Genomic DNA, 18,145 nt, shown 5'->3' with positions numbered 1-18,145 from the left:
GGAGGCATTACAAAATCCCTGGTTATATCATGCTGTTATATATTTATGCCGAGAATTAATATTTTGTTAAGATATAGTGATCAGTAAATCTGCTTGGTTATATACAGTTGCTAGTTGTTGAAAATGGCCGTTGAGTCGCTTGCTGTTTCTAGCTCTGTATCACCATCCTTATTGTCCATTAACACCTTTTGCTTGCATAGTCCAGAAGAGCTTGGGTTTCATCGTCCGTGCCATTTCAAGTAAATGGTTAGCGCCTGAGGAGCTCAAATTCTTGATACCTTCACTTAGCAACATTGGAGTGACACTTCATAACACTGGACATGTTAAAGAGGTATTCCTTCTAAGTTTCCTTTTCTTCTATTTTTTTGGGACAACCCCTTCTGAGCTACCATTGAAGTGAATATTGCTGTCTCTCCTTCAGGCACCAAAGGCTTTAGAACTGTGCTGCCAAACAATATGGGCGCACGTTAGGCTTTCTTACTGTGGACTATCCTCAAGGCCAAAAGGAAACAGCATTTTGATGGATATCATTTTGGATGCATTTGCAAGGATTGCAAAGATGGTTGACACTCTACGTAGATGCGGCACAGAAATAGAAACAACACTTGGGATTGTTGCGAAGAGCTTGTCTGAATTGTTGTCTGACTGCGACAATTCTGAATATTTCAAAGGTTCTTTTATACTGATCAAGGCGTGGGTTAAGGTACTGACTAAAAATAATTCTGCTTTTTTTAAACACTTATTATGTTAGTGTAACTTATATTCTGTTTCTTAAATTATAGGTCGTACACAAAGATTTTGGGGATAATAAGGTGGATGGTGCTCCACTTCTCTATCCCTCTCTTTTGAAAAATCGGTCTCCATGGCCAATTAAGCTGATAGGCTTAATAGTAGAGCAGGTACCATATTTTATTTTGTTTGATTAAATTTGGTGTATCTGTAGTTTTCCGTTGTTGGGGCTAACTACTCTGGGAAAAAAAATTTTCTGCAGGAGCTACTAGCATATGGATTAACTGAAGCCCAAAGCACAGAATTCTGCTCTAAAATGCAGATAAGGATCATAGATGTTCTGTTGCATAAAATTTACTGTTCGAAAGAGCATTTTTTGGAGAGATCAAGGGTTCTTGTAAGAAAGGCAGGTGCACTTCGTGCATCTGGAGTGGAAAACATAAAAAGCTGCCTTGAGTCTTTACATGATGCCATATCTTTACTGGTGAGTTTGGATCCCATACTGCCTTTTCTTATTTACAAAGAAAGGGAGTTATAGATTAATGTTTGTTCATCTAACCAGCAAAAGATCTCAGAGGATTCATCTGATGCCAGCACTACTGCAAACAATCAATTGGCCATTGCATACTGCTTGTATGCACATTGCGCTCAGGAAGACAATCCTGGTGGGGAGGTAACCGCTTCAAACCCTACCCATGTTAGTGTATAGTGTTCATATAAGCGATACGAGCACACTCATGTTTATGTTTAGTATAACATGGTTATGCTTTATCTAATTATGTTTAGTGTCATTATTGTTATTTTCATAGGTAATATTCGATAATGCTGAGAAAGCACTTAAATTGTGGTTGAAGATGGGGACTTTCGATCATTCTTCTCCTGACATGGTCTTGCAACCTCCATCACAAATTATTGTACCACTTATTTGTTTTTTGTTGATCTTGTCTATGAAGGTAGGGCCATGATATATCTCAGTTTATTAAGTTGGATGAGATGCAATTGCTTTCCTTTAGCAACATAATCATGCATGTTTACTCTGCCATCTCAGGGCCGTTTTGAGCTTCAGTTTAAGTTGTGCAAGGTTATGATAGTGATATGGAAGCAAGAAAAATTACCCCTTGAAAAGTTGTTGTCCTTGCTGGTGACCAATGGGCGCCTTAGTCATGCATGCTGTTATCTCCCACTGGATGAGCGATTTCTTTCTATTGCCGCAGAGCATCTTGATGTACATAGCCACCATATTAATTTTTGGATAAAAGGTTTCGAAGGAGACAATCCTTCTCTCTCTATGTTTCTTCAGAGGATGTTGCCTAGTGACTTATTTATTCCTCAATCATGTAAGCACCCCTTTGGAAAGCAGCTCAGTTTATGACGTCAGCAAAGCTGCCTCATCTCTGGTTTCTGAAGTAAGTTCTGTTAGTTGCATTGCATCAAATTAGTAACCATGATCTCTTATTCCTCTCAAATTATTGTATTGTATTTTGCAGGTTACATCTAATGACCAATCAATCTTTCTAGCTAGCTGTTTATACTATGACTTGTCAGAAAGACTTTTTTCACGCGGACAACTTTTCCAGGTAACTACGCTTTCTCGCTTTCAACACTTTAGCTTTGATGTTTAATTCCTGCAAAACATTGGTGCACAATCTTCAGTTCACATGATGACATGAACTGCTTCTAGATTTTGTAGTTGGGCAATACTGTAGCTTTTGTGTAAGTAAGCACATCAAATGTTTTGTTTTTACAGGCCTTTTCATACGGAAAAGAAGCCCTCAATTTGCGTAAAAAGCTCCTAAAAAAGAAGTTCAAACTCAAATCGGGCATATCTGGGAATATGGAAAGCCAACCTTGCGGGCAGGACTTTTCTCTTGAAGTGCGTGGCCCAACAGTAGTTGAGTTTTGGCCAGATTCCAGCAGATCAGCCAGCATGAGAGATTCTTTCCTTACTCCATGGAGTGTACTTAGATACTACCTTGAGAGCACCTTACAGGTATTGTGATACTGTAGCATAAGGTAATTTAATACAGAGAAGTATGCTACTGGAACCAATTGAATGGGGGCTGGAATTGTATATTACCACAACTACGGGCAGCAGTATAATGACTTCTTTATGCATGATTCTCACTAAATTATGTTTACAGGTCGCTATGATGTACGAATTGATTGGCAATGGTGCTGAAGCAGAAGTTCTCTTACGGACAGGAAAAGAGATATCAAATTTCCATGGTTTTTCAGTTTTCTGTATTGTTTTTACATCATTTCTAGGTATATATATATATATTCTATTTCCATGGTTTATCAGTTTTCTGTATAGTTTTACATCACCGTTTCTAGGAAAACATAATTCTTGATCATCTGTTCCTTCTATCTCACAATCCTTGGAATTTGTTCAGGTCAACTATACCGTAAGCGACAGCTATGGGATGAAGCGGAGAGTGAGTTTAATCATGCCCGAGATCTTCTTGTGAAAAATGATGAATCATTTCATGTAAAATCTGCAAGTTAAATTTGGAGATATCAGTTGACGTGCAAGTTAGGTGACCTTGTCTTGGAGTCTATTTGAAATTTTTTTCCAGAAACGTCGACAGCTGATTTGTCTAATGCTTTAGGCATTGTACCGATGTGCAATAGAGAAATTGAAACAGCACTGACTTGGAATATTTTAATGGGTCCAATGGTAGACATAAACTGGTTGTCTTGTGTGCAGCCAAGACTGTAGAATACCGATCAAACATGAAGCTTATACTTGTCGGAAAGAACCCGCAACTTCAAAATGACGGATTGTTATCTCCATGTAGGTTTGCATGGCAATACAAGTTCGAAGAAAAAGATCAGGGAATGCTGAAGCTGGTCCACCATTAGATGCTAAAGCTAAGAGGCCATCCAGAAATTCATCACGTTAGCCAAGGACAACGAATATAGAGACTGTTGCGAAGATTAGAACTCGCTCTAGTAAGCGTAATGCACATATGAAAACTGAAAAAGGTTTTTAACTGAGCCTAAATAGTAAAAATAACATATCTTGGAGTGATGAATTGGCTGCAGATATTTTGGTTTCTGGTGAAGCAGAGTGTTTTCCTGATGGCATTAATCACAGCAAAGATGACTTATGCAATATGTTTGGTTGTTGGAGCTGCCTTTTGGTTTAAATCCTTGAATTCGGAGTGCATTCAGAGTCTTTTGCAGCTGAGATTGGGACTGTGTTCGCCGCCGCTACCTTGTGCCACTTCTATTAAAAACAGGTACTTTCTTCTTAGTTTATCTTTCTGTGTTCTGTTTCTGGGCTTGAAGACGAGACATGCAATCATTGGCTTGACATTAGTTATGTAGGATAAAATGTTTGCCAGAATAGTTATTATACTTAATGTATGGGTGTACCTTGAGACTCAATTGATTTATTTGTATATTTTGCACATTTATTCAAGTAAGATGAAAATTGATAGCTAACATTTCCACTACATATTAGTAGGTTCTGGTTAATATTTTTTTTTCCACAACAGTAAAACCGAATTTCATTACTGGGAAGCAACAAAAATTACGAGTTTAACAAGTTTTTGCAACGTGTTTGCGACCAAGACTTTACTTTCCCACATCTCTGAACACCCAGCGTTCAGCCAGTTAATATTAGTCTTTTTTATACTAAAATCATTAGTTAATAAAATAGCTGCAGTATGAATTTACAATGTACCCTGGAGATCTAACTAGTTTGTCTGAAAAATGTTAAAAAATCAGCAGTTTTTGGTTGGAGGAGGGAGATGTGAGTTTGGAAGGTCAAGTAGTGCCTAAGAAGGATATCTCGTGTATCTGGGATCGATGCTACAGAGGGATGGAGATATTGATGCGGACGTTAGCCATAGAATCAAAGCAGGGTGGATCAAGTGGTGACAAGCTTCTGCCATTCTCTGTGACAAGAGGGTACCACAAAGCTAAAAGGCAAGTTCTATAGAACGGCGATTAGACTGGCTATGTTGTAGGAGCAGAATGTTGGCCTACAAAGATTCGGACATGTTTCAACAACTGAGTGTTGCAGAAATGTGTATGTTGCAAGGATTTGCGGTCACACAGAATGGATCGAGTTCGGAACGATGATATACGTGATCGCCTAGAGGGTAGCACCAATTGAAGAAAAGCTTGTTCAACATCGGTTGAGGTGGTTTAGCCATGTCCAAAGGAGACCTCCAGATGGCACCAGCGCATTGTGGAGTCCTAAGCCAAGCTAATAATATGAGGAGAGGTAGAGGGAAGGACCGAAATTAACGTGGGGGAGGCAATAAAAAGAGATTAGTTGAAAGCTTGGGATTATACCTAGAGATCTATGTTGAATAGAAGTACTTGGAAAAGCAGCTATTGAAGTGCCTGAACCGTGACCTTGGGGCTCTGGTGGGTTTCAACTCTAGCCTACCAATTTGCTTGGGACTGAAAGGCTATTGTTGTTGTTGTTGCTGCTCTGCTAAATAGTACCAACCTCTGTCCCAAATTACAAGTCTTTTTGGTTTTTCTAGGTACATAGCTTTGTTATGCACCTAGATATACAATATGTCTAGATACATAAGAAAAGTCGTGTATCTAGAAAAATCAAAATGACCTATACATTGGAAGGAGGTGAGTATGTTGGATTTGCACAAAAAGTTGCTACCAATGAAAGTCACATGAATATTGTAATAGCATGGGTTTCAGGTGGCATGCTATTGTGACTGGGTTTAACTTTAAACACCAAAATAGTAGGGTATTGGTGTAAATAACAATTAGAGGATCGTAAAATATTGCTGGGGTAAATCTTGGTTAATTCATTACATCATCGTGTGAATTCAGATAGTTAATGCCGAAAGCAGCTGGTCCTCTATTCTCTCAAATAACCACATGTTATTTAAAGTCTATTTAGTATCATAAAACATCTGTACATTTTGTATATATTAGGTCAAACTTAAAATTGATTGAGTCCTCGAAGTGCGAGATGTGCGCTTATTTTGGGATGGAGGGAGTATGTAGTATCATTGCTTCACAGGCAGCGGCGGGCTATTATATTATTCCCACAAGCTAATGGAAATATATGTTAATCTACCACTTGTGTTTGTAAGAAACCTTCCGTCTTGTTATGAATACCAATGGAGGACCTTGTGATGCTGCAAAATGTGTTGGGCCATGTGATTATTATATTATTATATTATTATTATTATGATGCTGGGAATACTTGCATGTGATCCTGCTTAAAAAGTTTGATCAAATTCCTGTAATCGAGCTATCTGTTGGTTCAGCTACGTTTTCCCCCTTTCTTGCCAAGGTAGAGCTTTGGGATCTCACAGTGGCCATTATGAGGATCATGAAGTTCATAGTGTCTATTGGAAGTGCATATCACTTTTGTTCTTCAGATCCCTTCCAGAGGGTTGCTGTAGGACTTATGGGCCTTATTTAATTGAACTAATCATGGATGGGAGCATTGGCGACTTTCTTCATTTAGAGTGTGCAGAAATACTGTGCAGTATGAGCTTCTTCTGCTAAAAATCTCCCTTTCTGAACAATCAAGGTTTGTTTTCATCAAGTGCCCATTACGCAACATGCATATATGACATTCTGGTTTGTAGCAATTCAATGATTCTTGCTAAATTGTCGCTCATTTCATCATACTTTTCTGCAGGGACATCTGCGCAGCTTCTTTAGTGTAAAAATGGCTGACGTGTTCCCTGGCTGCTTAAAGCTTTTGTTCTATCCAGAGAGAGTCCCTCACTTGTTCAGGAGGGTTTGTTGAGTCATGTTATCTTGTGCAATTGTTTTGTGGACTACCTATAGGTGTGATCGGTTGCTTGCATTAGACCTTGTGCAGCACAAACCAAGCCAGCATAAATGGACGCAATGTTTTGGTGTTTTTGTTGTCCTGCACAAGCAAACTGTGTTTGGTTATTTGCATTGTGTTGCATGCAGCCACCTCCATGTTCTAGTAGAGGTCTCATGTTTCTAGTAGAGGCAGGGGCAGTGAGAGTATTTCATTTTTGTGTGCCCCATTGACTTGTGCAAACCTGCATTACCTAATACAACCAAGTATGGCATACTACCTAATGCTGCATTGGACCTGCTTTGAGCACTGCGCAAGCCTGCCATATGGGCCTCTGCCGGTCCATCCAAACACAAGCCTGCATAAGAACCTCTTTGAGGGCAACCAAACACAACACAAGCCTGCATCAAAACTCTGCGCGCGGACCATACACTGGCAAAACTGCATTGCACAAACCTAGATACAGGCTAATGCAAGCAGCCAAACCAGATCCATAATGCTTAGTGAACATGTACTCATTCTATTGTCTGTTAAACAGTCAGGTTATCATTTTCTTTAATCATTAGCTATATGCTTGCTTTACTGCTCCGGGGTTCGGTCTTAAAATCTGAATTGCCCATTGTAGGTTTCCAAGTTACTTGCGTGCATATTCTTGATATCAACTGCAGATCCCTCAATTCAGTCGCCTTTGGGTTCTTATAAAGGATCTCATTCTCTGAATCATTGGGCCGCATACTTTCATCAATTTTCTGTAGGAACTTATCTCAATTGGTCGTTACTTTGCTAGCTTACAAGCATTGCCCGAGGAAAAAGTTCCAAAGGTTTGTACCTTAGCAAGTTAAGAGCCGGATTAGAACAGTTCCTATTCTGTATCTTTTATTTGTATCTGCTCACGTTTTCAGGGCACCCATGAAGATTTCAGAAATGAGACGGATGACGATGTTTCAGAATTTCTCAGGTTCAAAACTTTATGTAGCAGCTGAACTCGTGATAATTTTGCATTTGAAAATGTGTAGTAAAACTAAAATCTGAATTTCTTTATCAGTTTTCGTCAGTGGACATAAAACATATCGAGAAACCATATGACAGAATTTTTCCAAAAACTTCCTGATGTACCAGTTCTGTGTATTAGTATGCTTGGAGGTGATTATGTTAATGCCCTTTTGAAATTTCTTCGGCATCCTCCCTTCTTTCCTGCTTGGATGTTGCTTTCAAGGTTTGAGCCAGCAAGCATGTCTACTACATTGCTTCTTCCAGTTGATGCTATTTCAGGTGTGTAGATTACATATTGTGATTGCATACACCATACAGATCCATAGCTAAACCTAATCTTGGATCTTTTATATTTTTATTTACTTATCTTTGCTTAACAGAAATGCAGTTTGAAGATTCCTTCAAAGATTTGGGCAATCCAATCAGAGTGTCAGATAACTGGCGGTGCCCTTGGGGCTATGGAATTACAGACCATGTGGCCCCAATTTTTAAAAATATACTTGCGGAGAATTTTATGTCCCTCTCTGGCGCAAACCTTACTACAAATGATGTAAAAGCAGATCATGTCAGGTGGTGGGAGCATAGAAAGCAGCTCAACAATTACCTTGCTAACACACTGAAGTAAGATTACCTATGCATATCAAAGTTTAAATTGGTTCATTTGTTGGAATTTGGTGGTGTCAACACAAGATAATGTTTCTTTTCATGATATCATTTTCATTCTTTTGAACAGAGACATTGAAGATTCTTGGTTTGGACCCTGGAAATGCCTTCTGTTGGGCCATCGATTATCTGATGAACACATTGAAGCTGCCCTTATCAAGTATTATCACTGATCTGGATACAAAATTCGAATTTGAAGCCAATCCAGTGCTCATCAGGGCTATCCTTGGTGGTGCTGTGTCAGTGGATGAAGTACAAGAATGTTTCCTCCAACTCATTTTGTATAAAGGTTACTTTGGAAGGGGAGGGTGCTGTGGGGAAGATAGGCTTAGAGCTTTCTCTTCCTGCCAAATGGATGATGAATCTTTGAAGACACTCAAATGTTTAATAACAGATGCAGTATATGAGCTGCCTCAGCCAGCCAATAGACATCCAGTTATTTTAGTTCTTGACATCAATGTTCAGGTGAGCAGCAAGATAGCTTGACTGTTACCTATTTCCTATGTGATTTAATAATTTTACAAGCAGTTGTCTTCTTGATACTTTTCATCTGGATTGTAAGTCTAGAACTCTGGATGGAATTGTTACTTGACTAATGCTGTTATATTCAGTTTACTTTGGTGGTATCTGGTAGATCACTAGACGCTGTGAGATGGTCTGTTTGAATGGCTACAATTTGCACTGTAAATGTCCCAGTCAAATTAGCACCTAGTGCTGCTAGGCAATTGCTAACTTATTGCTTCCTTTGTATTATAGATGTCTTGCACTCTTTGTGCTGTTTATTTAGCACTTTTATGTCAGTAACAACCATGTATGTAGCATGCACCATTACTACATCTTCAGTGACCTCACCTGCTTCAATTATTAACTGCAGATGCTTCCTTGGGAAAACTTGCCTGTACTAAGGAATCAAGAAATTTATCGCATGCCATCAATGGGTAGCATCTTTTTAGCATTATCTCGAACCCATAATCACTACAAAGATGGCACAGTTTCTCCTTTTCCTGTCATAAATCCTTCCGATACATTTTATCTGTTGAATCCTAGTGGTGACCTGAGCAGCACACAGGAAGAATTTGATCAGTTATTCAGAAACTACGAGTGGAAGGTAAACACATGGCTTGCCAAAACTTAATTGGTAATTATATTTGAAAAAATTGGCTCCTTTCTCCAAACTAATTATCTCTTGTCAAAATTTCTTTCACTGGATGCTCAGATGAGAATTTGAAAAAAAAAGTTTTGTTCAAAGTAAAAATTTGACATGTAGTATACGTGTCTTATGAAATGTGTGTATGGTGTACAGAAGTTTTTGTTGATGTAGTATACGTGTCTTTTGAAATATGTATGTGGTTTATATTTAACTTTGTTAAGAATATATCCTGGCTAACTATAGCCTTAATTGGGGAATGATTCTGCACTCCACGTACAGACAATACATATTTGTATACTGATTCTATCTTGCAATAGTTAGCCCCTAGACTAGTGGAAATGATCTCCCTGATTCTTTCTATAGCTGTATAAGCTGCCTGCACCTATATGCACCGCTAGAATCAATGGAGAATCCATCGGGTTTTCTATCCAAACCGTTTGCATTAAAATTGAGGGGTTTTTTCCACTACGGATGAGCCGAATTTCATTACTTGAGAGCAACGAAATTACAATAGTCTGTAACAGAACCAAAAACCTGCACCTGACAAAAACGCAGCCACATTGAAGCGAGCACACAGGGCTCTTCCGGTGCGTAGTGGAATCCTAAGCCAGGATAGTAACGTGAAGAGAGGCAGATGAAGACTGAAGTTGACTTGGGTAGAGGCAAATAAAAGGAGACTTGAAAGGATGGAATATACCCAAAGACTTAGCCTTAGATAGGAGTGCTTGGAAAACAGCTATTCACGTGCCTGAACCTTGATTGCTTTTGCTGGGTTTCAACTCTAGCCTACCCCAACTTGTTTGGGACTTAAAGGCTTTGTTGTTGTTGTTGTTGTTGTTGTTGTGTTTTCATTGTCCTTGTTAAGGATGCATAATGCAGTTTCCTCTCTCCTGGAGTGAGCTGGGTCTGCTGGGCCATCCTTTAGTTCTGTTGTTTTCTCAAGAGAAACCTCTTTATTTTTTTTGCTTTTGCTTTTCTTATATAAATATTTTTCCACAATATGGGCTTCCCCTACTGTTTTCGCTAAAAAAGGACACATCTTCCTTTTCATTTGCATGTTAGAGGGTAAATTCACATTACACTATCATAACTACTCCCTCCATTCCAAATTATAAGATGTTTTGGCTTTTATAGATATGTAGCTTTTGCTATGCAGTATGCACTTAGTGTCTAGATACATAGTAAAAACTATATATCTAAAAAAGCCATAACATCTTATTGTTTGGAATGGAAAGAGTATTAACAATGCAATAAATATAAGTATATAACTATGAACAATGTAATGATGCTGTGTAGGGAATGGCTGGGAGTTCTCCAAAGGCTGACGAGCTGGTCTTGGCCTTGACAAATCATGACCTTTTCCTGTACTTCGGGCATGGAAGTGGTATGTCCTATACGTATAATATATATATATATATATATATATATATATATATATATATATATATATATATATATATATATATATATATATTTTTTTTTTTTTTTTTTTTTTTTTTTTTTTTTTTTTTTTTGTGTGTGTGTTCGACATTTGCCTTGGTAGTAGTTATTTGAAGTTTCATTCCCTTGGTTCTAGGTGTAGCTGATGGTTCATATTAGTTGTTTAGAATTGATTTATTTTCCTCCCTATTTGTAGCTTGATGCATCACAGCTAGTTTCTTTTTTGACTGTGATAGTGCAGGCCACATCACTAATCTACTAGTACCAGCATAGCCCTAGGTTAAGTTCTTTTAGGTTAAATGCCCTGATCCAGCTTTTATCAAAAATCTTTCGTCACCATGGAGTAAACATGATAAGGATCGACTAAGGTAATACTCCCTCCGTTCCAAATTATAAGACGTCTTGGCATTTCTAAATACATAACTTTTGCTACACACTTAGATATGCACTATGTCTAGATACATGGTAAAAGAAATGTATCTAGAAAAGCCAAACGTCTTATAATTTGGAACGGAGGGAGTAGTAGATGGATAGCAAGAAGAAACTGCTAGTCGCCCTCCCTCTGGAGGCTCTGACTCTGACTGCTTTTAGGTTTCTTCTTCCTTAATCCTAGAGCTTGCCATATGCCTTTCTTTTAAAAGCTGGCTCCTAAGAAACAGAGCTAACAGATTCAACTAAATGATCTTATCTGACCAATCAATACTAATCTAATCTAATCTAATCTAATCTTCACATGTTTCCTTGTCGGACATATCTAATTTGTTGCATTGATGTGTAGCTGTTGCTTGGCCTTGAGCTGCTGAACCCATGGCCCCCAGGCCCAGTCCATAACAAAAGTAGACTGTTTAGTTTGTGGTTTTGGGCTATATGACATGCTGGCTGCACTAGCATACTGGCAATGACATAACTGGGAACTATCCTGCTTGTGCTAGAGCTAAGAACTTTCTGAAGTGTCTAATGTCATTGAGGACCAATCTTTTATGTAGCTATTAATATTAATTAATATGAATCAGCACAAGTAATTCCTAAGTCTGTATTGTTCATATACCCCTTATTGTAAATGTGGACAATGACAACAATGGCTGGTTGATAACTAGTCTGCGATCTAATTAACCCGAAAACTGCTGCAGGAACTCAGTATGTTTCTGGGAAGGAAATTGAGAAGGTCGATAACTGTGCAGCTGCTCTTCTTATGGGATGTAGCAGTGGAACACTTCATTGCAAAGGGAGTTATGCTCCTCAAGGGGCCCCGTTATCGTATTTGTTTGCTGGTTCCCCTGCTATCATTGCAAATCTTTGGGATGTTTCAGATAAGGATATTGATCGGTTTAGTAAAGCTTTGCTTAATTCATGGTTGCAAGACGACATTCTAAATGACAACAATTGCTCAAAATGTTGCCAGCTAACACAGAAATTTAAGTCCCTGAGTATTGCTTCCAAGGACAAAGGTAGAACAAGACAAGGCACACAAGGGAAGAAGCTACAAAAAAATAAATCATAGTACCAAGTGCTGCAGCTGCAGGCAGACGCGAATAGCTTCATATTTAAGTGAAGCTAGGCAGGCTTGCAGGCTTCCATTTCTGATTGGCGCATCTCCTGTGTGTTACGGCGTGCCTACAATCATTAGGAAGTCTGATTCTACCAAGAGATGTGATGACCTAAAGTGTGGCAGTCTCGGCCACTATTGATAGTGTGATGATCTTTGGTGTTGATGGAGGTGGCATGAAAGTGCGCCAGCTCAAATGTGCTGACTAATTTATGCTGTTGTATTGTACCCAATAGAAGGGCGGGCCTGGTGCAAGCAGTAGAGTCTTACCGTCTGTGATCGAAAGGTCCCGGGTTCGAGTCGCGGTCTCCTCGCATTGCACAGGCGAGGGTAAGGCTTGTCACTGACACCCTTCCCCAAATCCCCGTACAGAGCGGGAGCTCTCTGCACTGGGTATTGTACCCAATACTTAGATGTGTGGTCAAAGGTCATGCTGGACGACCTGCTGTGGACGTGGATCTATGGTATTCCAGAGCTGTCTTAGCTACTGTATATAGAAGTAAATGTTCTGTAAAATTATGCTGTACAAAACTGTAATGTTATGTCACTGGAACATCAGTTAGAGAGTGTATGTTGAGGCTATTAATTTTAATTGTATAATGTTACTTCTACAGTTTGGGTTTGGCCCTGTTCGGCTCGCTGAATCTTGACTGAAATTAGCTGAAAAACACTGTTCTGGCTGAATTGTTGTGAGAGAAAAATATTGTTCCGGCTGAAAAAACAAACCGAATAAGCTGAATATGGGGTAAGCTGAACGGATGGGGCGGCTTTGTTGTTGTTGTTACTACTTCAGTTTGGTAGCGGTACTATGCTAAATTCTACTGGAAGTTTGGTAGCGGTGCAGGTTTGGTGATAGTATACAGCCAAAGCTGATTTGTGAAGGCCTACTGCCTGTGTAACGTGGAAACCGATTAATTAGAAAACATATTCCGATCGTTCAAAAAAAGAAAAAATTATGCGACTTGCTGAGTTGGCACACAATTGTTTTTGAGAAGTTCATCCGAAAATGACAAGGTGCATGAACATGCATGCTTTTTATGTAAGCACAGGCTAAATCACAAACTAAATACTAGGGTTGGCCCCATTTAAAACACGAACGACGACGGAAGAGGAGCGACCACACCTGTGTCGAATGTTATCAGTACAGTAATTAATTAGTATGTCCTCCGTTTGGTGGTTTTGAATTTTCATAAGTCAAACATGATAATAAGAATGCACTATGAAGATTATATAAAATTAATACTCCCTCTGTCCCCCTTTGTGAGTCGTTTTAGAGTGCCCCCGAGCTGTCCAGATTCACTCGGTATTTAATGCACCTGTACACCGTTTATGTTAGATTCAGATACCTTTTCGCTGCACAAGAACAGAGCTAAAACGACAACATATCCGGACGGAGGGAGTATGTTGTAGGCGTTGCTATACTTTTTTATAAACCTTTAAATTAGATATGTTTTACTTAAGACTATCTCCAACAACAACACCCAAAATACAAGACATATTCGTCCTTTGGGTAGCGCTACAGAAAAAAGTTTAATACCTATTCGATATTTTCTCCAACAAGATCCAAAAGAGAATCCTTTCTACAAATGAGTTTTCAGAAGAGAGGATACTCATATTTGGGTTGTGTCTCTCAGACAACCCAAAATAGGTCTCCCATATAGGTAGTCTGATAAAGACTGCTTTTGGATCTCTCGCTACCTATTTTGGGTTTGGGTCTCCTTATTGGAGACGGTCTAAGACAAATCTAATACGACCTCCAACAAATGCTGTAACTAAATCAGTAGACAGAAATAGAGACTACACAAACCGCAAGAGATGGATGCGGTGTTTTCCTTTTCAACAAAGAATGTGAGATAACATACATTGATGGCAAACAATGAGCTGATGTTAACATAACTACTTGGTACATGATCATGAACAAGTAAATTGAGGCCGGAATTGATGAATGCCAGGCACCAGGGAAGCATTTCTGTATGTACTCCTATGGCGGTTAAACCCCACCTGGCCACCTGTCCTCTCAATTAGCACCTAAAAATAATCTTCCACGGTTCCTGCGCCGGCGACGGCGCCTCCTCTCTGGTCTGAGCACATCAGTGCTTCTGCCTCCGGCCACAACCATATCATTCTCATCCTCCCCTTCCAAAGGGTAAGAGTATGGTGTGGTTCCATTGGCACCACTGCTCACCACATAATTGTCCTCGGCATGGTCAGATGCACCGGTCGCATTCTGAAACCTTTGGTTTTGATGATGTTGAGCAACTTGGCGCATAATAAATAGTAGCATCCTACGAGTGTTTTCTGTCCCACGGCCATCATCAACATCAGCATCACTGTCAACATCCTCCAAGTCCACTCCATCCTCCAAGTCTAGCACATAATCACCAAGAACAACGGCTCTGCCCATTGTTGCAGTGATGGTACTGAGCGCATCTTGCCGCTCCCTTTCAATCTCGAGCAATCTCCATTTTTGCTCAAGGACAGGATCAACTTCCCTTGGCTTTGCAAGAGGGTGTTCCATCTTGACATGCTTGCGGAGCTCCTTGTAGGTCCCCACAAATGAGCAACCATCCTGCATGCATGTTCTCCTTTTTCCATTGAGGTAGCTTCGAGCTGGTTCTACCACTGTCCACCCTTTCACCTTGCCACGGCACAATGGACATGCAAGGTCAATGGACTCAGTTTTTTCTGCAGTCAATGGCGCTGAGTCCAGATTAGTGCCAACGCTATTTGCAGGAACTTCCTCAAGCAATGCCCCCTTGGTGTAGGCTTTCTTGAACTGATCCAAGCAATTAGAGTGGCGGTAGCTAGTTCCACACATGTAAGGACGACAGCCCTTATCGTGGGATGAACAGAGGATGAGCACAGCGTTATGTGGGTATTCCATGCACACAGAGCAATTGGCATCTTCCCAGTCCATCTTTTGCAAGGCTGGCAACGCTTGCTTCCGGTTGGATTTTTTCATCGCCTTTGCCTTCCATCGGTATGAAGGAATGGGATGGGTGGACTTGAGCTGACGAGCCACATGCTTCCTAGCTCTCGCACTTCTTGCCATTTTCTCAGAAATCTGTCATAAATGGGCATGGTTACATTCTTTGCGAGGAAGAGTAAATTTATGAAATGTCATGTAAGATCATGCCACAGATTCCTTAACATACATCATTCAAGATATGGCAAGCAACAGAAAAAAGCAACCCTTAAAGAGTATGCACAGAAAATGCCTGTGACACCATTGCGCCACCACGCGAGGACTAAATACACATGTGTATGTATATATATCTAATGCATTCACAAGTTGTCAACTGGAACACATTTTCTTATGTAAGTAAATCTAGCTGCATATTGCAAGACATAACCAAAGAAGATTTACTTAGGTTCCAGTTTTACAAAATAAGTATTGAAATGAGATCATTTCCACCAGATTCTCACGATGTAAACAAAATAAATTGACTCTCCCTGGGAAGGGCAAGGATATGAGACACCAAGTACCAAATTACCAGCAAAATGAAGCTTTGCCCCTACAAGACCTTTCGCTCTCCTTGGAGAAGCTGATGGAACTTCAGTCCAGAATGGAGAATAAAAGCAAGGCAGGAGAGGTTATATATAGACTTTATGGGATCCAGAACTGGCCGGGCAGGCAGAAAAAGAAGGAAGCAGGTGGATCAACCAAAGGCATTAAATAATCATATCAATGGAGCATGTTAGATGTGATCTACATTGCCAATTAAATAAAGTCTCACATGGAGCACCTCATGCCTGATCTCAGATCTGTCAGATTAGAAGGGAAAACAACAACAGATGAGTTTTTAATTAAAGGAATCAAATGATTCTGCACTTGAGCCAATGATTCCACCCTTTTGAGAAATGCTAAGTTACCAGTGCAAGGAAAGAATTTGAAGCAAAGCTAGCTTCTATACTTTTCCTCTTGGTCCTCCCTTGTCCAGTACAGATCGCTAGCACTAGCACATGGATGGGCCTTGGCAAAGGATTCCCTTTGCCACAGTTTGGTCCAAAATCAACCAGTCTGAAGCCAATCTTGTTGCGAAAGGATACACCTTTTCCTAATTAAAATCACCTTACTTATCCACTCAACAATGTACTAAGAACTAAGCGTCAGCTCTTTGCCTGGGCCTTAGGCAAGGAATCATGTGTACACATGTGAGATTAGCAATTGACACAGCAACGAAATGGATCTTCATTGCTTCCTGAGGCACAGGTGTCCTAAACTACACGCAAATGATAAATTGTATGAAGAATAAACAGGCCAAGATAATGCTTTATTAGATCAGAACTGCTTGGCTATCTTCATCAGGATAAAGCCTAAAACTAGATACTAATTCATAACCACAAGCGCCTAAACTTCGACTGGAGCGGCAAAATTTCCACGGAAAGGATCAATTCTGGTGCGCCCATGCGAGATCCCTAGCCCGACTGTTCCCAATTCCACCAGGAAAATTCGGGAACTCAAGTTTGGCGCAAGGCGCAGGCCGTCCCTCAAGTGTGTGACACAACACAAGCAACCAACGAAACAGCGCCCGAATCACAAGGGGAACACCCAAATTTCATCGAAGGCAAGCCAGTTCCTGCCCACCCACGGCCAAAAACACGGCCAGGATCCCAAACGAAGAGCCTTATCCCAACATTCCAGCAGGACCCCAGTACCAAACCGAACCGCCGAATTCATCGCAAGCATGGTATGGCAGGCAGGCAAACCAGAGGCGCCCAGATCAGATGCAGGGCCCGTACCTAGACAGAGGCGGGCGCAGACGGGGCGCCGGATCCCGGCGGTGGTCGCGAGGGAGGAGGCTGGTGACGACGGGCGGACGGACGGGCGGAGTGAGAGACGCAGACGACGGACGGACGCAACAGAGGAAAGAAAGGGAAGGAGGCGACGCGAGTTAAAGGGCGCAGATATCCTCGCTGCTCATCAGGATTCAGGAGAGAGAAATAGAAAAATAGGAGAGAGAAAACGAAAAGATTTCAGCCTGGGACCCACATGGCTAGAGAGCCTGCAGAGTGGGGGCCACGTCTCGTGGACGCCGAACAGTTGCGGTGTGGGTGTGGCGGGTACTTCGCGTCGCGGTTACGCTCGTCGCGGGGAGGGGGCGAGATCCGCGTGGGAGCGGTCCATGGACCGATGGCTTACATCATGGTGGGCGGTGACACTGCGTCGCGGGGCCCGGACTGTGGACTGCGCCATGTATCGAGCGCCGGGGGCCGGTAGTGGGCTGGTGTCTGGTGGGTGACGGAACCGCCGGAGTCTCGAGTCGGGACTCGCGGCGTTTACCGCACAGGTGTACGTACGCCGCCGGGGCTGCTCCTCGTCTGCAGTCTGCAGAATATTCCGTCCTCTGGTTTTCGCCGGGGCCGGCCTAAAATTTTGGGTCCCCAATTCCACTCGGCCACAGTGATTTCTGGGAGATGGAACGAAGGACGGTGGATGGAGAGCTGCGAAATTCTTGCAAGCAGCGTGACGAAATGTGGGGCGGATAAGGTTGGATTGGGCTTGCTCATCTCTGGATGGACCCGGCCAATGAAATGCATGGCGCACAGGCATGCACGATGACTCCGGACGAGAGAATTTGCAAGCGCATCAGCGTCACAGCCATTCCGCACCGAAACTAAAACATTTGAACCTCTCCTATATAAAAAAACATTAATTGAACCTCCCCAGCCGCACGGCGTTGATTGGTTGGTTGGGGCTGGGAATCTGAGGGTTGGAATGGAAAGAGGGTCTTGGTGGCAGATCACATGATCTCGCGTGTGGTGGTCTTTCCCTGCCAGCGCTTCCTCTAAGGACTGGTTTAGTTAACGAAATAGTACTGTAGTACTTTCGTTGTTATTTGATAATTAGTGT

The 18,145-nt window shown here is 41.2% G+C and overlaps 1 protein-coding gene and 1 pseudogene across 2 annotated transcripts; one reads left to right on the top strand and one right to left on the bottom strand.

The window, feature by feature from the left end:
- Positions 1-123: 123 nt before the first annotated feature.
- LOC136470646 (separase-like) lies at positions 124-12,902 on the top strand (annotated as a pseudogene).
- Positions 12,903-14,024: 1,122 nt separating this feature from the next.
- LOC136474974 (uncharacterized) lies at positions 14,025-17,223 on the bottom strand. Of its 2 annotated transcripts, XM_066472532.1 has the most exons (3): positions 17,035-17,223; positions 15,786-15,845; positions 14,025-15,355 (listed from the first exon to the last, which is right to left on the bottom strand). In XM_066472532.1, exon 3 carries the CDS (start codon positions 15,341-15,343, stop codon positions 14,309-14,311), a length of 1,035 nt encoding a protein of 344 aa, XP_066328629.1. In that variant the 5' UTR covers positions 15,344-15,355; positions 15,786-15,845; positions 17,035-17,223; the 3' UTR covers positions 14,025-14,308. The 2 variants fall into 2 exon arrangements, with proteins under 2 accessions (XP_066328629.1, XP_066328628.1); XM_066472531.1 differs by lacking the exon at positions 15,786-15,845 and having other exon boundaries at positions 14,026-15,355; positions 17,035-17,222.
- Positions 17,224-18,145: the final 922 nt, after the last annotated feature.

This window comes from Miscanthus floridulus, chromosome 8, assembly GCF_019320115.1.
Source record: "Miscanthus floridulus cultivar M001 chromosome 8, ASM1932011v1, whole genome shotgun sequence".
In the NCBI taxonomy this organism is placed as follows: domain Eukaryota; kingdom Viridiplantae; phylum Streptophyta; class Magnoliopsida; order Poales; family Poaceae; genus Miscanthus; species Miscanthus floridulus.
This window is presented reverse-complemented; position numbering and strand designations above follow the sequence as displayed.

Coding starts and splice junctions, on each gene's coding strand:
- LOC136474974 (XM_066472532.1), bottom strand. CDS start 15,343: ATGGCAAGAAGTGCGAGAGCTAGGAAGCATGTGGCTCGTCAGCTCAAG.